A 22,911-nucleotide genomic window follows, 5' to 3' on the forward strand; every position below is an offset into this window, starting at 1 on the left:
TGAAGTAGAAAGTACCATAAAATGGAAATACACAAGTAAAGTACAAGTACCTCAAAATTGTCCTTACATACAGTAATCGACTATGTACTTAGTTACTTTCCACCACTGAATAAGCACAATTTGTCTGATAGAGTCATACAGTACACAGCAGTGGTTGTCATCCTGGTAACTGACACAACAGTCGGGAGATGATTAATGGGATGGAAAAAAAGAAAAACTAAAATTCTGCCACACTGTTATTATGTATAGTTTTCTTGTATTTTGTTTGTTTTAGTGAATACTGCATAGTTTTACCTCTAAAAATTATCCAGAGGTCTGAGAGGACTCTTTTAAATGCTGCAAAACTCATAGATGTGAGGTGGATTTGCTAGTAGACATTACTTCTTATTAAGGAATCACACTCAAAAAATGAACCACTGGTTCTTGCGTGTTTATTTTCCACATTTCCCAATATGCAAACAATAGGACAGGATATTGAGGAACATTCATTATCACCTGTAAAACATCAATTATCTCAGTCCAGCTTTCTACCATTGCACAGAACCACAGTAAATGCATGAGTGTGCCAATCCTACCACAGCCATGCCAGCACCATTCAGACGCATTTGAGTCCTTTTTTGACTTATGTGGCCTAATATAAGCCCTATGTATGACCGTCAATTGGATAATTTTATATCTCACACAGCTGGACATAGATGTTGAATGCTTCAATATTGATTCGCAGTGAGGGGTGAACCAATGTCTCGTTCCCATTGTAATTTGGTGGGGAAAGTGCTTTCAGGGAGGGAATAACTTGTACATAGCTGAGACAGTTCCTCTGCCAGTAGCAGCATCCCTCAGTTTGCCATTAAGGACACCTTTCGATCCCAGTATGAGTCCATTGGATGTGAAATTTTTAAAGATACATCTCAGCTGTAAGTGTTGTAGAAATGCAGAATCATTCAGGCCAAACTGCATTTCAGCTCATGGAATGGTGTATTACCTCCATCCCTTGTAACCTGTCAGATCTGAGTGATATTTTGGTGTTGCCAAGTGCTCTTCGCCAGTGTTGTACTGCCTGCAGTTAACAGTGGATTATTCTATATTGGACGAGATGGTAGAGACACGCCATTAACAAACAAATCATTTGTGTACTGCCTTTGCAATATCACAAGAAAAATCAATTAGTGGATTATCTATTTTAGCATAATATTTGGGGTGGTACCATAATGACGTTAAATATGACCTTCTCCTCCAGCCAAATACTTACTGCATATTGATTCTTATCTATGTATGCTAAATAGTAAAGATGAACATCAGGAACACCCAGACCACCCTTGTTTCTGGGCATGACCGATTTTTATGGTTGTTTCTAGGCTTCTTGTCCATAGGAAACTTGAAAATAATTTGTCAATTTCCTTAAACCATTGCTAGGGAAACTTTAGAGCTATGGGTGAGTCTGGATTGAAAGTTCATCTTTATCACCTCTGCTCTGCCTCAACAGCAATAAAGTTAGGACTGTCCATTTCCTTATATCCTCTCTAATTACTTTTAAATTGCTAGTGCCATATAAGTTGAATAATTGGAGATCTGATATTTATTCTGAGGTACTTCATTCCTTGAGGTTTCCAGACAAAGGGTGCAGAGCCAAGGTGGGCTGCAAAGGTGGTTAAGAGGGATAGCCTCACTTTTACTGTAGTTGATTTTGTATTCAGAAAATCGATCAAATGCTTCTATAAGTTTTAACAAGTGTGGTATTGAGACAGTTGGGTTGGATAATGTTGATAAAATGTCATCAGCATAAAGACTGTCTTTGAAATAATATCCAATCCACTATATTTTGATTGGCTCGAATGGCACAAGCCAGCGGTTCTAGTGCTAAAATGAGAACGGTTGGTGAGGCTGGACCGCTCTGCCATGTGGATCTGAAAGTTGGAGGGGATGAGATATTATACCATTAGTTTTAACATAAGCAGTTAGTTCATGATATAGTGCCTTGATCCACTGCATACGTATTTTCCCAGAACCAAATTTGGACAGTACATGAAATAAAAAAGGCTACTTTATTCTATCAGAAACTTTTTCAGCACCCAGTGATATTGCTTCTGCTGGATGCTTAAAAGCAGAGGCTCTTGACATCACATAAAGGAATCTCCTCATATGGTTAGAGGCAAGGAGGCCTTGAATGAAGCCCACCTGGTCCAGATGTACTAAAGAGTGCATTACCTTCTCCAGGCGCATCACAAGGATCTTGGCAAACAATTTATAATCATTGTTTAAAAGACTTAATGGTCGGGAAATGCTCATTTGCATGTCATCCTTTCCCAGTTTTGGCATTAGAGAAATGATAACAGATCGCATAGTTATTGGCATCGACTGTTTGGAGATAATATCATTGTAAATCAAAGTGAGGAGTGGCGCCAATATGTCCTGGAAGCTTTTATAAAATTTTATGCTCTAACCATCATCAACTGGTGTTTTCCCAGTTGAGAGAACTTTAATGGCAGATTTTACTGCACAAGATAGTGTCACACTAGCCTTTCTCTCTCTAAAGAGGACAATACTTATGAGCTGGAAAATCCGTAAACCAGACTGTTATAATAAACATAACTGGCTGAAGGACTTCTTGGACTTATTATCCATGGAGAGTGCAGCCTCAACCCTTAAGGACTATGATAATAGGCCAGGTGCCCCATAGACTCTCATTAGAAAATACATGAATAATAGAATAATAACCTGACTCAGTAGTATGTGTGTATGTGTGCATGTGTAGCTGATGTAAGGTATAACCTACGGTCTTGACTCGGATGATGATGTTAGAGTGGCATGTTGGCCGTGGCAGATTAGTGGTGACTGGAAAGCTGCCTCGGCATCATCATCCCCAATGTTATCCCGTACCAGCCATCCCCCCTGCACCTCCTACTCTATGGGACTGGCTCTCCCTGGGGGCACTGGGCGCCTGGCGTGCTCTGTGCTACCACGGAAGAACGAGTCCTCCTTTCCCTTTCTTAATGTGTGTGTCATAACAACATTTTCAATGTGTCTTGTGGATTATGATGTTGTCATTATCTTTTTTGTCCTCTGGAAAACTAAAAATTATATATTTACAAAAAAAAAAGAACCACAGGGAGATAGTCATGACTTGAAGATGTTGTGTCTCCTGTCAGCCTGTAGATGGCAGTGCTGATGTTGAAAGTTGAATTGGAAGCTAGTACTCAGCAGTGCAGTGCATTTGTTCCATCTCTAATTTCCTTATTAACTCCAGTATGTCTCATACTGCTATCACATTCCTTACTGTTCCTTCCATTAACAATCATGATATTAAGCTCATGTGGTGCTGCAGTATTGTTGCCATGGTAGCAACCTCTGATTTCCTCTTGACAAGCTGATCAACGTTCCAGTGAAGAAAGGAATTAATTTTCTAGTTCCCACCACAAATAGTAAATGAATTCACAGACTTTGTGTTTTATGTCGATGTGTGTGTATATTTGTGCGTATGCAGATAATCTGCAGACTATGGATATAATTGGACGGGCTCATATGGTATGACTGAAAGAGCATAAATCTACAGCAGTGGTAGTTAATGACATTCTGGACAGATAGTGCTCTATCTCTGGCTCACAGATGTGCATAAGGAGCCTTTACTGTGGTGCGAGTGCGTGTGCATGTGTGTGTCTGTCCCTGAGCAAGATCTCTCTGCCGGAGATCATTTTGCTACAGTGAAATGACCACAAATGCTTTTTTAAAGTTTCTCATATGAAAATATGATAGGGAAAGCTCTGCACCAGGCAGTAAATGTTTAATTATTTCCTGTGATTGAAGATATTTTTATGAACTGAGTAAAAGCATCTGGTGTAATAATCCACGCAGGCTGCACAGGTTGAAAGCCTGGTCATGAAATCTGTTAATCTCCCTCTGCCCTGAGTACCCCCTCCTAGAGGTAAGGGGGTCATGTTTGCAAAAATCAAGAAATCAAAAATCTACGACCCTTTTGTTCTTTGTTAGGATGAGACGACTGAATGGTTTTCTTCTACCACTTCACAGATTCTTGCACATTCCTCCTGGTTTGTGTGTGGGTCAATTTCTGGCCTCACCTTAAAGGTAAAGCTCTCGGAGTGGTTGGAAAGAATTGGATTTAGCACATACATATGGTGGCTATTACCCACATGCTACTAGACATATGTAGCCTGTAAAAACAGTGTCTAAAAACAGGGCTCATACATGCTAAAGTGATGAGTGTTATGGCACCTTTGAGCCCAACATGGAGCTGTTTATCTCCCATTTACGATTCCTGTTCCCGCAGCATTTTGCCTTCTTGTGCTTTACAGTTGCAGCATCACATCTGTACGGGTTTTATTGTGACTTTTGTGTTCTTATGACCTTTGACCTCATGGAGCATGGATGGATCGTCTCTAAAACCCATACATATGGAGCCTATCATTTCGCTTGTCTTTCTGTATTTCTCTCTTCTCCTGCTTTCTGACAGACTTCCTGACTTGTTCTGACTTGGCTTCACAGATTTGTTTTTTCCTGTTTATTTTTGCTTCCTGTGTTTGTTTGTCTGTTTATATGCGTGGCTAACAGACTGGCATAAGGCTCACACACGAAAGAAACTTCCATTACCATGCACACAAGAGCTCAAAAAACATTTGTACTCTTGTCTTTTATTCATCTGTTTCTCTCTCTTTCTCTCTCTCTCTCTCACACACACACACACACTAAAACATTTTTGGGTATTTTGTTTGTATATTATAAGATTACGTTAAAATACAGAGGTCTTGAACCTGCACCTGTCATTAGCAGTTTGCAGCTGGACTTATGATTTGTTACTGCTGTGTCAGATCAGATGATGTGCCATACGTGGGCGTAATCATGTCTGCATGTGTGCTTGTTCCTGCATCTATGCACGCATAAACACACACTCACACAAACAAACCAAAGTCCAGACACAAACAGTGTTTGACAGCCTACATTCCTCCATCATGCTGCATCTGTCAGAGCACATCAGCAGCGTCAGAGAGCACAGATTTGAGATTTTCACGTCAGCTGACATCATCGCATAAACGGAATCAAAGTCGATGCACGCTGATTACCATGGTGATGTTGTTATGGCGACCAATCAAAGGGAGAGGTGAGCTGATAGGTGGATGTGTGTTCAGACTCTCTACTGCCCAAAATGCGCAGTGGAGAGAGAGAGAGAGAGATAGAGAGAGAGATAGAGAGAGAGAGAGAGAGAGAGAGAGAGAGAGAGAGAGAGAGAGAGAGAGAGAGAGAGAGAGAGAGAGAGAGAGAGAGAGAGAGAGAGAGAGAGAGAGAGAGAGCGAGAGCTGAAAACAAGCTGAGAGGTGGATTATTGCCTAGAAGTGATCTCAGGGAAAAGCTGTAATACTTGCACTGTTTAGTCTCAACTCAGCTTGTTGTGAGATTATGAGTCTAAAAACCAGTTTCAGTAGCTCTGTGTGTGTGTGTTTGTGTATCACCTCCCCATATACTCCAGTCAATTAACTCCTTTGAAAGCCTCTAATTTCATAACGGAGCCTGTTGTGCTTGGCTATCCGTATTTGAGGCCCAGCTGGGGTCACAAGATTCCTTTCCGGCATGCAATTAAACAGGTTGCCAGTGACAAACAGAGCCGAGAGCCTCAGCATCGGTCCACTTAACATATTACATACCTCAGTTGCCATGACAGCCACAGTGTTTGTCTGTGAGTCCACAATACCAAAACAGCTGCAGGTGTAAAGTGATGCACTGAACAATTATTGGAGTGCTGTTCTCAGCTGAAACCTGACAGACCGACAGAAACGGTGTAAAACAGGATTGTCATTAACATATTATCTTCTGTGTGACAGGTGATCTCTCTGCTGAGCTTGCATTTGTGCTCTCAAGTAATGACATCTGGACACTGGGAAGCAGATCATGTTTGCAGCTTTTTCAGTCACATTAATAGATTATGTGACATAATGTGTTGAGTCACTTTAGTATATTAGGTACTTTTATCCACAGTCATAGCATGGCTTTCCCCCGGTTTCATGTTGCTGCCTTAACCACAAATCCACTGACCCAGAAATTTCCAACAGCTGACCCAACATTTTACCCATCAGAACCAAGTTTCACACTGCTTCAAAAGCGATTTCATAACTTGGCATAACTCTCACACTCGAAGAGGAAAGACACCTGGCTAAGACTCAACCTTGAGCTTCCAAATGTGTGACTTTGAGACAAAGCTTTCCTCCAAGGCAAGCGAAAACTTTTCAGCTGTTCCTTCAAGGTAGGGGAAAAAAAGGCAATAATACCACCCAGCCCCTAAAAGTACTCTGCTCTTTCTCACAGGAACACAAAACGTCTGGCAATACAGTGAGTGACAAAAGGGGCGTTAAATTGAGTGAATGAGTAGATATTTCCATGTGTGTATTTTTCTCCTGCTCAGCTTTTGTTCTCTGGAGTGCATGGATGGAGGTACAGTCCAGATTAAACCAAGAGATACTCCCTGAGCATGAAGATACCACGATTGTTCTTATAAATGCACTTCACATACCATTTTGTTCCACTGAATCAACACATCTTCATTTCAATGAATGAATGCAGCTTATCTGAGTGCCAGGCTTTTCTCAGTTCACTTTATGGTTTTGTCGTGCAGGTCCTTGAGGTGACGGCTGCACTTTCTAATTATAATTAAATATGTTCCCCTTTTATGCGCATCTGTAATTAAAAGACTTGATAGTTCAAGCTCATGAGCGCAAAGAGGTGGTGTGTTTGCATTTTGAGGACAACAGTTGTTGACTTGATGGCCCTGGAGCTTTGGATTGTGAGAGAACACATGTTGGTGGAGGGGGGGGGGGGGTTAACACGCTCAGGCTTGAGGACAACGAAGTTAAATCAAGGTCACTCTGCCATGAGATACATCAGAACTCTCTAGGGTTGTGTGTGTGTGTGAAGATGCAAGACAGAGAGCCAGAAATGAACATACTAGAGTCCTTTTAAGTGCAAGTGAGTACATGCATATATGCATAAGGCTGCATAAAAGCATGTGTGCATGCACGCCTGACAGCTTGTGATGTTTTTAGCTGGACTGTGCATCATGTGTGCGTCCTGTGTAGTTTCCTCTGTGCACGGTGAAAGCTCCGGGATGAATCTAAAAATACCATGGGCTTGAGAGGAAATAGGAGCGAGGATGGGAAACCATTTAAGAAGCATAAGAACATGGGGCTGCTTCCAAAAGACAGCAGCCTGAGAGGGAAACCTGCAGACAGGAGTCACACTGCGGCCTCGGAGGGGAAGGATTCCCCCTCATTCTTTAAACCTGTAGTTTTGTGTTTAATAGCAGCTCTGAAAGCTGAATTAGTTGCTTTGATAAAGATGGGTTCCTCTTGTTTCTGTTTTGTGGTGTTATATTGAGTTACACGCTTAATCAAATGTACCTCTTGCTCTGTGTTTGTTGGCATTGAGGGTTGCTCTAATCCAGGATGGCACTGTACACTCATTAAGGTAATTTCCGTCTGTTTACCGAATAAAAACAGATTTCTGGGAGATGTTGATACCAGGACAGACTTGTACACGAATCGTGAGGAGATGAGGAGGAGGAAGAAGAGGATGAGGAGGAGGAGGAGGAGGAGGAGGGGGAGGGGGAGGAGGGGGCGGGTAGTTAGGAGGAGGGAATCCAGATGGGAAGGAGCAGCGTCGGCGCCGCAGGAGAGAGATAGAGAGGAGAGAGACTGTAGAGGAGAAGACTCAAGCCTAATCTCTGCCTGGAGATGAGAGACACTTCTATCAAACACTGAACAACCGGATATCTGTCGGTGCCGCCATGTATTTCGGTATGTAAACGACGCTTTATGCTTTTGATCCCATAAGAGTGTTTATTTTGTTGATCATAACGCGGCGGACACACTTGTTGCTATGTTGAAATGGTTGTAAGCTTTGTGAAGTCAGTCATCTGCACTGTAGAAAAGAATGAGGCAGTGATAGTACAGATAATTTAATGCATTTCGTAATTTTAAGAATTAACTGATATGGTCTATATATTTGTTTTAGTTTTTAGCCTTTTATCTGTGCCAGTTTTCCTCATGAAATAGCGCACAGGGCAAATTCTTCAATGACATGGGAGACACTTTATAAATATAATTGGGAAAAAAACTTATAAAGGATAGAAAAGAAAAATATTATAGTATAATTCTCATGTACATGCTATAAATATATATATATTGCCTCACTAAAACCCAAATTATTATTGCTTTAGATTATTGGATGCAAGTTATGGGAGTCCCAATTAGTGGTGACCAGCCTCATTTCAATATTCATTAAAGATCATTTCAGGTTAAGTGTGTGTGTCCACTTTACAGTCTCTCCACGGGTTTCTTGCAGCCTATCTCATTCTTTCAAGCCATTTCTTACCAAAGCAAACACTCAGGTCAAACGCAACATGACGTGCGTGCGCGCACACACACATGGCTTATGCTTGTTAAATGCAATCAGACTAATGGCAGAGCGGATGGGTGTGTTGTGATTTCTGATGATGATGATGATTACACATGCGGGTTGGTCCTGAATCAAACCGTAATCAAGCTCAGAGAACATGCAAACTAGAAAACAAGCCTCCTTAATCAGCGCTCAACAACACAAACAGGCTGTTTATCACACAACACTTACTAATGGCCTCACTGAACCACAACTATGTGTGTGTGTGACAGGTTACAAGTGTGTGCATGTTTGAGTGACTGTGTGTTAACATGTTTTGCGGCTAAACATTTGATTTTGATATAATAATATATTATATGTTGTGGGTGATTGCTTCCAGCCTGTGTGTGTGTCTGCACATGCACATGCTTGCTGCTCATATTAGTTTGGCACCTGTGTAGAGTATTTGATTACCCTTCAGTACCCCTCTGTGTGTGTGTGTGTGTGTGTGTGTGTGTCTGTCTGTGTGTAAAAGCCCATTTGGCCTTGGTACACCACAGACAGCCTGACGGTCCTATTTTAAGAAAGCTAATACTTAACGGCATGTCAAATATGACAAGCTTTCATATTAAGTAAACATCTTCATGTTCATTCAGAAAAAAACAGATGTAGATGCTTATTATGGGTTCAACAGCTTCACATCAATTAATCAATTAGTCGATAGACAAAAAATGAACATAAGAATTTTAATAATCTATTCATTATTGAGATCATTTTTAAAGACAAAAGTGTCAAAAAATGACATCAGCTTTTCTAATGTGAATATTTAGTGACTTTTTTCATCCTATAACTGAATGTCCCTCCGTTTTGGACTGTTGGTTGGACAAAACAGACTTGATTGAGATTTCATGTGAGCACATGAGACTCTTGACAATATTTTTTAGACATTCTATAGACAGAATTGTTAAATTATCAGCACTTAATTAAACAAATCATTAGTTACACCCCTAATGAGTTCTGCTTTAAATTTTAGAAAGATTTTGGAAGAATTGATACATTTATACATAGCATAATTATACACATATATCAGCGGTGGAAGAGGAAAAGTGTAATTACAGAAGGATTATGAGCAAAATGGACTTGAATATTAGAAGTAGAAGCAGAGATTGTATATACATTATACTATGATTGATGCATTAATGTGTAAGCAACATGTTAATGTAGCTGGTGAAAGTGGATGTAATTGTAACTACTTTATATAATGCGGTATACAATTAGACTGTATCATATATTATAAAATGCTCACATGTTCACATGCTCAAAGAATATTCATCTCTCAAATGTAGGGAAGGTGACACATGTAGGAAAAAACAGAAATATCTCAGATTTGTTCTTCAGTGCAGTACTTTCTCTCCATATCTTCTAGTCATTCAAGTTCCATATTTTGTGTCATTGTCAGTGTAGATTTCAATCAGTAAAGGTGAGTGAAACTCAAATAAGACAAAGGTTCCCGGAGATAAAACATCATTTTAGTTTTTCCACTGAGGATTTGTCTAATATGTCTATGAGGCTCTATAATATGTTTTGCTGATTTGATCTATTAGCTTTCATCAGCATCATAATGAGAGATCACATCATGTCTATTGAGTCATTCCTCCATATGTTTATCTCTCTACCTGTCTCCTCCCTGCCATGCTGTCTCCTAGGCAATGTGTGTCACAGTGTTCTGCCACCGCTGGCTCGAACCACGCTGGGCAGGACTCAGCCCTCCCCAGACCCGAAACCCCTCCTCCCCTTCCACCTGCTGCCTGGATTCACTGACGTGAGTACTGTCAGTCATCATAGTTGTCATAGTAACACAACATCACACCTACTGCACTCTCCTGCCTTTTTTATCTCTAACCCCGATCATTCACGCACAACGCTTTTTCCTGCGAGTGGAGGAGTTTATTTCATGGAGTAATCTGTTTGCGTGGACTTACTTTCAATACACAGGTGTATGAACGTGCTGCCTACACCTTTCCAAATATATCACCTCTGATGCAGAGAGCTGTGACATTTCTACACAACGTGGTGGGGTGGAGCTGATTCCTTGGTATTCTTCACGCAGAGCTTTTCTTAGAGCTGTCTGCCCCTGTGTTTGTGAAGGGTGAAGGTGGAGAGAGCTAAAGCTGGCGGAGTCCAAGCCCCAAGGAGAGTTGATGTGTCAGGCAGGGCTGACGTCTTTGTGCTATATGTCTTAATATACTCGCTGTTTAGATGTGTGTGTGTGTGTGTGTGTGTGTGTGTGTGTATGTGTGTCATTTTTTCTGGCTTGTATCTGTGTAGTATGCAGAAAGTAATCCACAAGACTTCATAGCTGAGACGTGGCCTATTCACAGACAATTTCCAACACCTCAGCACTAGAAGTGTCTTCTTTTGTGTGTGTTTTTAGAGCCAAGAAAACATGATGTGTGTTTTTGTCCTGCACTTTTGCTTATACCAAATCCAGCTCAAAATCTTAACTCGAGATGAAGTAAGAGGCTGAGAGCCACTCATAAGCCCATTACCGTGTCTGGCCCACTCTGAATCAAAATTGACAATTTTCCTTTTGTTCCTCCCTTCTCTTTACTTGCATCTCATCTCTAAACCATAGTGTGCTCTTAGATGTTTAGAGGAGGGATATAGAGAAGACAAATTGAGGGTTTAGAAGAGAGGATTGTGTGTGTGTAGGACTATGTGTCTGCTTAATGTGTGTGCAGTCTCTTTTATTCTGTGTGTGATGTCTTTGTCGTTGTCAAAACAGCCATTCTGCCACCTGAGGAGAAATAAGAAGTCCGTCGAGGTCTCAGCCTCCTCCTTTTCCATTTCACCTCGCTCTCCTCTCTCCAGCTGTCTCATCCATCCCTTCCACTTTCTTGCGTTGCTCTTGCTCCATCGCCCTCTTCACTTCAGCTCTCTCTTCCTCTCCTGTGGTCATCTTCCTCATCCTTCACCTGCTCATGCGCTTCATCTTGCTCTCAGAGTTTCATTCACTCCGTCGCTCTCTCCACTGGCCCTCCTCTTCCTTTACCACAAACAATCAACATATAAATGTTACAGATTTTGATAAAATTATTAAAACTTCCTTATGGCGGATGACCTTCCCGCTCAAGTCAGAAAAGCTGTCTCACTCTTAACGTGACACAGGTTGAAAAGCAAAAAAAAAAAAATTTTTCAAATCTCATATCACCCTCTCCTTGCTGAGTCACATCCCCTCTCACCTATTTGTAAGTGCTGTCTCTCTCCTTTATTTCATTTTTTTCCATTTCTGCCATTGCATATTGTCAGCCCTCTAAAAAGTTACTCACCTTTTAATGCTTGCCTTTGGTTTGGTGTAATTTTGGAGATGCCAGGCTTATTCTACTTGATGAAGCTGGAAAAAGACCAAAAACCCCTACTGCCAACTCTTTAGACTGTGTATTTAATAAATGACACCGCTTATGTTAGGATAACATATTCCCTGGTTGATTTTGAGGCGTTACTTCAAATGTTGTTTAAAGGAAACTTTACGTAATAGAACATAATGAACCACTTTCTCAAGTATATATTGTCTGCAAACTGGAAAGCACAGCATAGTGTAGAGGGAATCTTCTCCCTCCTCTGATCTGAACCTGTGGGTGTTAAATAAGTGGGTACACAGCTGAACTGGCTCCATTTTCTGCGGGAGTGTGTGTTTTTATGTGCGTGGGTTTTTTCTTTTTTGGTGTGTGTATAAGCTTGCATTCTCTTGTGAACGTAGATGCTACAGTACGTGTGTTGGCAAATGCCTCTGTAAAGCACTGCCCGGGAGTTTGTTTAGTGCCCACATGTTGGTTGTCCTAGTTACAGGCTTGCATGCGTGTGTGTGTGTGTGTGTGAGTGTCTGTGGATGTTTGTCGTAAGCCAGAGATCCAGGACTTCACACTGGGGCTTCACTGGTTAGTTTGGCTCATAGTTTGACAGTGCTTTTTTATAGAGACAAAAATGTGATATTGTTTCCAAGCAAATAATCACTTAAATGACAAAGAACCAAAAAGCAGCAGCTCATTCATCATAACCCGCCTTTCTTTTTTGGGGTGCTTGACGTCATGCGCTCACACGTAGCTATTGCACTGGTACACAGTGTTAATCCAGGAACATTCATCATTATAAATGTTGAGGCTCTTGACTGCGCTCCAGGTAAAAGTCTGCTTTACTTCACTTGGCCATATGTTTGAGCCATAACTCCTTCCCTGGAGTTGAGTATGTCTGTGTGAAGAGGTTTATAGAGAGAATGTTCTGATTATAATTGATACTCTTAGGTGGATGTCATGTATTTATTTATTTATTTACTGCATTACCCACTGAATTCACTGCAACAGTTTTTATTGGTTTTGATGTCAGAGTAAGAAGAGAGGGCATGTTTCTGCAGGTGATGTGGTTTATATTGTGTACAGGAGCAAGAAAGTAAAAGGGCTGAGTAAGAAGGGCAAACTGACTTTGCCCACAGGTGCTCGTCCATCGTGGTGAGCGGAGTGGGAGTGAAGGGTAAAGAGAGTGAGTCCACGGAGAGACAGGAAGGTGACTTTGATCCGGCGGCGAAGAAAGGAGAGGCAGAGAGTTCAGAGGGGAGCAGATGGAGGGGTGAAGTGAGGAATGTGTGATGGAAGGTCAGATGGTGATACAGGAGCGTTGGGCTGAGGGAGGGAGAGAGACAAGCTTTTACTGTATTAAAATGTTCTGTTTGATTCAGATTAGCATAATAGCACATTCTCGTAAATGTTTAACATAAAAATGTCCATGCCTATTTCCATGTTATAGAAAAATTTACATGACATTTCTTAATTTTTAGGATATCATGATTTCTAGTTTGCACACAATACACAAAAGAACTGTATGTATTTATATGTGTTCGTTTGAGTTTTACATACACAAACAGCTGCAGGGAAACAGCAGAGATAAGAGACCCGCGACTGCAGAGATGCATTCCAGTGCAGCTGCCTCGAGTGATGATCAAAGAAAATGAGCGAGAACACACGCGCACACAGGCACGCACACACGGATTCTGTTGCGTTTTTGACATTTGAAGAGCGAGGAATTCATCTTTGGCACTAAAGAAACTAGCTTAATATCCAGTGCGGTGCTATATATGTTCCCAGAGCTTACAGAACTAGTTGGCTGACCAACAAAAACACATAAATTTCAACATCACCTCCAGACAGATTTCCATAAAGCCTCCCTGGTTGTGGCTGGTTATATGGCTCTCTACATTTCATCATAGGTAATAGGTTTGTTTTGCTCCACAAAGGCCAGTTGGGTTTTATGGCACTGAGTATATGTGCTCATTAAACCTTCCAGTAGGCAATGTCCAGAGGTGCAGAGCGCTGTGTGGTCAGATGCTGGTATAGTTATTGCACACACACACACACATATGCAAAGATATGGGTAGGTTTACTACCTGTGTTTCCACTCATAAAGAAAAGTAGCTCAAGGGGTGAAACGTCCTTAATTTTATCTTTAGTTAGTTGTTCATGTTGAGGGCAACATGAACAACACAACACTTAGTTTGTAAATTAAAGATGATGACACTTTTTAAAACTCTACCTTCATTTCTAACTGTTTGGGTGGAAAGACCATTCGCAGGTTCGGTCTTCCTGGAACAGGACTGGGTGAGGAAATATTCTTGGAAAATTGAAAGGTGGCTGTAAAATGTTTGGAGTTTGTCCATTATGAAGAACAAACAGAGGCTGTGGTGAACCTGGCTTCATGTTGGTCACAACAGATTCAAATATGCAGAAAAAAAAAGATAAGAATCTGATGCTCTGCTGCATTATCTACTTCTTCGCTGTCAATCCGCTTCAATATTTTACTATTCAGCTATGCTGCAATTTATTTACAGAGTGCAGCATCAGGTTAGCCAATGAGTGAGCTTGGATTGAGTGGTTTTTACAGGTGGAAGAGCAGGAAGCTTTAAGAAGTACATAAACCAATGCTTGTGAGCTTGACAGAGAACTATAATGAAGTTTTTTAGGCATATTTAGGAATTTAAAATATAGGAATTTAGAACACACTGAGCACACTGATGGACAGAGAAGAACTGGAATATGTTGCAGCAGTAGTTTGACAAGTTTCTACAAACATTTTAATACTTTTGTCTGCCAAGAAAATAATTAGAATAAATTATCCGCTGAAAGCTTAAGTCAAGCTGACCACATCTTCTGCACGATGAAGCAAACTCCAAGCCTTTCAAGCTTACAAGGGTTGAGTGGCTCATGGTCAAAAGAAACATTTTGGGTGGAGTATTACTTCACACTGATTGAGGTTAGGCCTGGTCTGGCCTCTAGAGCACAGGGCTTGTCATTTACATGCTCATGTATCTTCAGCAAATGATAGTAAATGTTGCTGTGTGTATGTGAACATGTGTGTGTGTCACATGTGTTGCAGCAGCTGTGTGTATGCTGTTGGGTTCATGCATGACTGGGCGCCAGACTAAAGTACTCCCCCAACCCCACCTTTGACCTGAGACGTTATAAATCTCTGTATCCCTGAGAGGAGTGTTTAGCATCCAGATAGCTTGTCATTTACACCTCAGGTGATCACTTTCACTACCTACTCAGTCTTTCACAGTCCTAAACCAGTTGTGACCTTTTAATGTTATGCTTCTCCTTTGTTGCAGATGGATCATGTCCATAAAGCTCTGATTGGCCCAGGATTCAGGCTAAGCTCACCGCTGAAGAGGAAGCCCAGTTCCTGTGGAGTCTGCCGACTGAGGTTCAACTCTGAGGTGGGTGGTGTCTTGCGGGAACTCTCCCTCTATGTTGTTTTTTCTTTGAGGGTGCTTTTATTTCTCACACACACCCTCGTATGGCAGTTGAACAGCTGAGGAGACCTGCCCATGTGTTTGGCTGTTTTACTGGTTCTAAAGGAGTTAGAGCTGTCTCATAATTAGGTGAAATGTGCACAGCTATTTGACCTTTAGAGAGCCTTCATTATTTATTGTGCTTATTATAAAACTATTCATAAGCAAGAACTATAATTTGTTGAGTTGCGACACATTGTCACAAATCTTATTTATTAGAAAGTGCAGAGCAGGAATCATGGTGAGAAGAAATAAATGGAAAACAAAGAATATTTAAAAATAGCATGTAGGAAAAAAAGCCAATTTTTTCAAAAACTTGGCAAAACAGACACATTTTTTACCGTAATGATTTCAGAAGTTTGACCTAATCTAAATTAAATGAAAAACCTAATCTAATTGAAATTAAACATCAGTATTTTGTGAACTCATCTGATGTAAATGTAAAATAAAAGAAAGAATTACCAAAAAATGTACTCATGTATTGAAAAATGCCACTGATGTGAGCAAGCCTTTTACATCAGGAACATTTAACATTTTGATTTAGAAGCTTTTGTACATTTATTTATTAGTGATAGCAAACTCTAAAACTTAACCACTGGAACTACATTTTTATTCACATTCAATTCATGTCTTGTGGCTTAAAATAAAAACACTGTTGGGTTTACATAATCAAATCATTCTGTGCAGCTAGTTTATACCCTCTTGTCTGCTGTTGTGCACACAGGCACAGGCTTCTTCCCATTATAGTGGCACCAAACATGCGAAAAGGCTGAAATCTCTGGATGCTCCAGATTCTAAGATCAGGACCTCTGAACCGGTCACCAAGGAAACCACATCTCAAATCCTCTCATCACCCTGCTCACAGCCCTCCAGCTTTGACACAACATCAGGAGGTGTGTGTCTCTGCAGGCACGCATGCTTCCCCTGCCGTGTGTGTGTGTGTGTGTGTGTGTGTGTGTGCAGACATCAAATGTATGACAGCGTTAGATATAGGAATGTGCGGCTCAAACCTTCTTTTCCCAGTCACGACTTTAACTCTTTTATGTGATAAAGCTCCCGCTGCTTTGGGTTTCACAGTAAAGAGATTAAAGGTTGAGCATTATCCCCTGCTCCTTCTTCATGTCTACATTTACTGACCTCATTCAGTGGCCTCCTGAGATCAAAAACACACGGAAAATGCTTTGAATATGATCTGTGGGTAACCGTAGAGTGTGTGTGTGCAAGCATGTACAATACATGTGTATAAATGTGGAGGTGTGTCAACGCATTTGTCAACTGCTTTCCAACCTGCATTAGCATATATATATATGTGTGTGCTGGTCCTGATGTGCTACTTCTGCATGTGTGTGGGCAATAAGGAATGAAAATAATACATTTTGCTGCAAGCTAAAGACCAAAGAGATTGGAGAATTGTACTTGACAAAGCTGATATGCAAATGTTTTTGTAAGAGAAAAAGAATGAGTGCTCATTTCCAGTTTGGATTTAGTTTCAGGTAAGTGGATGAGACAGCAGGAGTGCTCTCTGAAGATTACATCAGCAAACAGCCTCAGCGGCCTCTAAAAGTGGGGAATCAATGGTAACAAACAGGCACCCACTCAGCAAGGCAGAGCTAATCATTGTTATTAGCAGCGACTGAATCCTTAAATCAGCACACCCTCCTCCAGGGAAACTCTACAAGTCAGTCTCACGAAAGATAATAGAGCCAAATCATCTCAATACAGAACTGTTCGTTTTAGTGCTGGGAGGCAGATCCTAGGGGAAATCATTGATTATTAGAGTGATTATAGATGTTGATAGAGCTCATAAATCACCTGTAGCCTGGTGAGTTTTTGTCTCTGAGCAAGTCATGAAATGGGCTTATTGTAAGAGTTCAGGAATTTCATAGAAGTGGAAAAAATTTCCAGTTTCTCTCCATGTTGTCTTTCTCTCCATCTCACTGTTTTGCAGTCACAGACTTGCTTTCTGTAATATTTTTGCTTTTTCATCATCATTTCATGATGACTTCATTTCAGAGCCCTCAGCCCCAAACCCTACCTCAGAGGCGGCACCGTCAAGCGGCGGACCCAATGAAACTGTGAAAGTGCCGTCCAACCCCTCCCTGTCACCCTGCCCAAGTATGACAGAGAAAGAAACACCAAAAGACGGAGACGTAGAGGTGGCTCCAGAGGAGACGGAAGAAGAAAAAGCTATACGCCTTCTCTACTGCTCACTCTGTAAAGTGGCTGTCAACTCCGCCTCCCAGCTCCAAGCCCACAACAGTGGTAAGACACGTGGTGGATTTAACAGCTTGTACTGTTTCAATACTCTATTAATATGAATTTATGGTTGCTCAGGCACTAAACACAAGACAATGTTGGAGGCGAGAAGTGGTGACGGAGCCATCAAGTCCTTTCCGAGGACGGGAGTCAAGGCCAAGTTGGCTGCGCCGTCTGAGTTGTCAACTGGACTCCAGAATAAAACTTTCCACTGTGAGATCTGTGATGTGCATGTCAACTCTGAGACTCAACTCAAACAGGTTAGTTTCTGTAAATGTCTTGTCAAAAACAAGGCTCAGACAGATTAGTTGTTATACTTATTAACACAGAGACACATTTCACACGCTACAGTTGTAATAGTCCATTACTGAGCGCTTTGCTCGTTTCTGGGAGTTGAACCCATGTTGGCCATCAGTGGTGATATGAGATGGGAACCTTCAAACTGGCTTTGGAACAGACTTGATGGATATGCCTGCTCACTGTAAAGATCTTGAACTGGAACATTTCGCATGGACATCCCTGAATTAGTGAGGTGAAATCTTTATTTGTGTATGATTCATTTCTAGTTAATTTTTCAAAACAGTCAACATTGTAACATTTGTGGTGCTCAGCAAAAATCGGTGGTCTGTTGATGATTGGTACACACCTAAAATATGAACATACTCTCATGAGAAGCAACTACAGTGTAGAACTTTAGAATTTAATGCAGAATTTAACCAAACGTCACAGATCGCTGTGTGCAGAGTTATGTTCAGGTACATTACAGGAAGGTTTAATCTCCCTGAAGAGAAAAGGCTTCGTTTGTTTTGTGATTTAGGTGAGATTGAAGACAATTTTTTCCATTTTAATGAGCATTATTTAAGGGCTATACTTTGTAGTAAAACATCCTGAGTTGCCATTGTTGTTGCCATATTAATGGTAGATTTTATTTGTATAGCTTGGAACAGAAAAGTCTTTGTTTACGTTGTAATGACATAGAAGAAGTTATGTTCTTTTCTGATGAATGTTTCACCTCTGCAATGGTATTTTTTAGAGTCTTACATGTCCAGGAATGCTGGGCACTTGTATGCATTATTAGGATGTTGTTAGGACATTGTTAGGAGGTTTCCTGTGTTACCTAACCAGAACACTGGTTAGGTAACACAAGAAACTTCCTCATCACATTTCTCAGTGGTTAGTTCCTCTTATGCATCAAAAACTATAAAAAGGTCAGCTGTCACACACATTTGCCGCTCACACCGTTGAGCCAGTCAAAGGCATCAACAGAGCCATCATCAGTTTATCCATCACACATTGCAGACAGAGCCATGCATATTTTATTTCAAATCACAGTGTGAACACCTCACACCTGTCGCTCCAGGTGAGTTAAAAATCACAGATCCCTCAAGATAATGAGCACAAAGCTGCTAAGCCTAGCCTGTTTTCAGTGAGCAGCTGAATGTGAGGTTAGCTTCTCTGTTCGTGATACGACTGCAAATTGTTGGTCTTCATAACCGACTGCCTAAAAGTTAACTTTGGCCAGGTGCTCATGCATATTTAGCAGTTCACTGCTGATTGTGTGCCGCACTGGCTGTAGCCATCTGTTTGTGCTTGTCAATCAAATCAAAAAGATTTTCAAACCCGCCCCTCATGAATATTTTGATACTCAAAACCAGAGCCAACAAAATATCAACATTATGCATGAGTAGTGAAAATAGGAACTTTGATTAGGCGTCCTTTAATTTCCTCTTCTCTGATTATTCAGATTTCCAAGAAAATGCCACGTTGTCTCTTCGTCTGCTCAGTCTTTATGCTGCTGCCTGTGTCTGTCTGGATTTATTTTTGTGTGTGTGTGTGTGTGTGTGTTTGTCTGTCTCTCTCCAATACTCCAGCACATTAGCAGTAGGAGACACAAGGACAGAGCAGCAGGTAAACCAGCCAAGCCTAAGTTCAGCCCCTACACTCCCACCCAGCGTCACCAGAGTTTCCAGGCAGTGAGTACTTTGGTGTTGCTTGATTTACTTTCAGCCGTCATCATTGTGTTTGTGTACATGAGTTAATTCTCAAGAGCCTCTTCCAGGAAGCGCCCCTCATTACTGCAAATGTAACAATACATCAGAGATATGAGTTGAAGAATCTTGTATTTGTGTTTTACTTTTAGGATGTTTGGAGAGGAACAAAAGGGCAGATTACATTAGAAAGGAGAGCAGATTCTTTACTAATTTGTTTGGCAGTAACTTGGAAAGCTTTTACTTCAATGTGCCGACTACCTACTAAGATGTTATCTCCTGTGTTTTCCTCTGGTTTCCTACTTAAACTGCCTTCCTTCTCTATCTAAACTTCCTTTTTAGAGAAAAAGGAAAGAAAACCCCTTGATAGCAGTTTGTTTTTCTGTGTTTCTTTCGCAGATTCGTCTGGCTCTACAGAAGAGCCAAGACCTGACCAAACCTCTGGCCTCGTGTGTCCTACAACGTCAGCTTTCTGTTGTCACCGCCGCCGCCATGGCAACGCTACCCCCTTTCCCTGTCAGGCCCGCCTCAAGCTCGAGCCCCGCCCTATTTCACAGTCAGCCCCTCCCCCAGGCCCTGCTGCATCCGGCCCCTGGGCCCATCTGTTCAACACACTCGCCGGTTCTGTTTTCCCCCTACTGACCCAGTCTGCATCTCAATCAGCTAAAAGCAGAACTGAGGCCTGAACAAGATGTGATATAAGACAGTGCTGACTGTACTCCACATGCCAGCAGATACTGTGGGTGTCAGGGGCCAGGACTGAAGACTATTTGCTGGGGCCAAAACCATAAAGCATCAGTTAGGTTGGGATGGAGGATGTACACAGCTGCAAATGAGTAAAAACAGAGTATTTTATGATATGTGAGAGTGTGTGTGTGTGTGTGTGTGTGTGTGCAAGTGCATGCACAGATATAGACATCAGAGAGGTACAACTTTTTACAGCTCCATTCCATTAAGTTTTATAAATGGTGATAATCTGTAAAATATTCTTAAAATGGACTGCGGTTTAATTCAGTGAATTTTAAGAAAGATGCAGAATGTTGAGCTTCCATGATGATTATAACTGTGTGTGTTTGTGTGTGCAGATATGCATATCAGTATGAATGTCAACCAGAGCATGCTTGACTCAAGATGTTTATTATTTTCCAATAAACAATACTCATGTTCGATCTTGGTTGCGTTTCTGAATATGACTCCAAACACCAATTTAATACTCCAAAATGTCCATTTTATTCAATAAATGAGTGCAATATCATTTCAACATCATATGCCGTTTTAACAGATCTTTGCTCCAACAGATTTATAAAATAAAATGCATTTACAGGAACAAATCAATCTTTTCAGCTCCATGCATACGTGTTACCCAGACACCGCCAGACATGTAAACACATCAAAACGCAGTCAGGCATCACCTCCTCCCAAAACCATAACTCTCTCTATTCTGTCTCTGACCTAAACCCATTTCATCCTCCCTTGCTACTGAGCAGCACGTAAAAATAATCTTTCCTTGGTCTGTATTCAGGTATTTATATAAATAAATTTATAATGGAAGCAGACACATCCACAGACTTTATTTGGCTTCAGGAGACTTTTGTCTAACTATTTATTACTTAAGAGTACAGGTAAACCTTTGCCCCACTGTGCAACCCCTCCAGCTTCATCCTCTGTGATAAATCAAAGCAGGAATGTTCTGTCTGACTTTATTGTCTGTCTTTCTGATGAGGTTTACTGCACTGAAGCCTCAGGCAATGTGTAACTCATTTTGGTAAGCTTATGTTATGAAGGAAGGTTTTTAGAAGCCTACAGGTATTGAGCGAGTGTGTACTGCTGCTACAATACATTGCAGACACTGATTGGAGACGCAGCAGGGCAGGTTTATGGATTAGACACCTTACACCTCAGGCTTTCGTATTTTGTCCAAGAGTTGTTTTTTGTCTCTCATTTTTGCACAGTTGGCTTATATGCAAATGAAACAATTGTAAATCATTTTAATGTGGTCTAAATGTTATGATAACACTGATAAAACTTCACGTTGACATTATCTCAATGATGGTTTTAACCTTTCTCAGAGTTTGAAGTCTGGCCATCCAGAGGCTGTGTGAGTACTGCTTTTCAACTTTCTACAACCTCTCAGACTATCTGTTTCTTCATTTGGTCTTTCATTAGCCAACTAACACCAAACTGGATTAATTAGTCAGATATTTTTGCTTCTGCCTCCTGCAGCCACTCCAAAGCAAACAATTCTATAGGCCAATTCAAAGAATTATCATCCAATCAATCACAGCCCCCTGATTTCCCTTGCTGTCACAGCAGCAGTAGTTATTATTATTATTATTAATTGTCTGGGGCATGATTGTGAACATCTGTGTGTGGGATGCTTAATTCGCCTCCTGCAGCCGCTCCAAAGTAAATAATTCTACAGGCCAATTCAGAGAACTATCATCCAATCAATCATGGCCTTCTGATTTCCCCTGTTGTCACAGCAGCAGTCATTATTATGTGTTTGGTCGTGTGTGTCCGTGTGTGTATCTGTCCGTCGCTAATCTCACATACTACTGGACCCATCAGCCTTATATTTTTTGTGCACATTTATGACTGTATGCTGAAGGACCTCTCGTGGATGCAGTGATTCACTATTGTTGAAAAACCTGTTTTATAATGTGTTTTATGCCGCCATTGACTGCTGACTCCTCACTCCTCTTAACTGGCCAGTGGTAGCTGCAAGTGATCAACAACTGTAGCAAAAGGCATTTCCCTGCAATCGGCTAAGCTAATACAAGGGGAAAAGTCTATCTGCAGTCTTACAGACCTACACAACACACCCCTGACCCTTAACCCTGACCATCCCCCCTCCTCATGCCTAAACCTAACAAGTGGGTGTGTCATGTAGATACTGTGAGTCCACAGATAGACCACATTTTGGCCTTTGTCGTGCCTCAAAAACTGATATCCATAGAAAAGTTTGGACTCATCTTGAACCAGAGCATCTGCAGATTAATTCCGTATCTGCGGACCCACTTTACTACATGACACACCCACTTGCTTAGGTTTTGGCATGAGCAGTGAGATGGTTAAGGTTAGGGGTCAAAGGTGTGTGTCATGGAGCAAGCTGTTAGGGTGACAACATCGAGGGGGTGCATCATGTAGTAAAGTGGGTGCGTTGCATAGGTCTGCAACACTGCAGATACACTCTTCTCTTTTTGTTAGCTTCCCTGCCATCTTGGCTGTACGGGTGCCAGGAGGGACAATTGAGTGAGATCCATGTCTTTGTTTAGGAGGGGAGAGGGAGGTAGGGAGGGGTTTTATTTTGTGTGGTTTATGTTTAATTTGAAAGGTTTGGACTTATCGCCCCATTTATTGTTACCTTATTAAGTTTATACAGTTATGCGAACCCAGGAGGCTGCTTGGTTATTGGCTACCATTACACTATTCTCTGCATCTTAAAAGAAAACTGAG

General features: G+C 41.2%; 1 protein-coding gene across 2 annotated transcripts; it reads left to right on the forward strand.

Moving 5' to 3' along the window:
* The first annotated feature begins 7,653 nt into the window (after positions 1–7,653).
* Positions 7,654–20,622, forward strand: LOC122969583 (zinc finger protein 385D-like). 2 transcript variants are annotated; one of them, XM_044335414.1, is made up of 8 exons: positions 7,654–7,793; positions 10,080–10,195; positions 15,029–15,136; positions 15,936–16,104; positions 17,225–17,473; positions 17,546–17,727; positions 19,339–19,440; positions 19,855–20,622. In XM_044335414.1, exons 1-8 carry the CDS (start codon positions 7,784–7,786, stop codon positions 20,095–20,097), a joined length of 1,179 nt encoding a protein of 392 aa, XP_044191349.1. In that variant the 5' UTR covers positions 7,654–7,783; the 3' UTR covers positions 20,098–20,622. The 2 variants fall into 2 exon arrangements, with proteins under 2 accessions (XP_044191349.1, XP_044191350.1); XM_044335415.1 differs by lacking the exons at positions 7,654–7,793; positions 10,080–10,195 and adding an exon at positions 14,745–14,944.
* The last annotated feature ends 2,289 nt before the right edge of the window (positions 20,623–22,911 follow it).

The sequence above is a fragment of the Thunnus albacares genome, chromosome 19 (assembly GCF_914725855.1).
Source record: "Thunnus albacares chromosome 19, fThuAlb1.1, whole genome shotgun sequence".
In the NCBI taxonomy this organism is placed as follows: domain Eukaryota; kingdom Metazoa; phylum Chordata; class Actinopteri; order Scombriformes; family Scombridae; genus Thunnus; species Thunnus albacares.

What these genes read in the sequence shown, in the direction of transcription:
- LOC122969583 (XM_044335414.1), top strand. An exon ending in TGCTGCCTGGATTCACTGAC is followed by an intron (nt 10,196 to 15,028) that starts GTGAGTACTGTC and finishes CCTTTGTTGCAG; the next exon opens with ATGGATCATGTCCATAAAGC. An exon ending in GTCACCAGAGTTTCCAGGCA is followed by an intron (nt 19,441 to 19,854) that starts GTGAGTACTTTG and finishes TTTCTTTCGCAG; the next exon opens with ATTCGTCTGGCTCTACAGAA.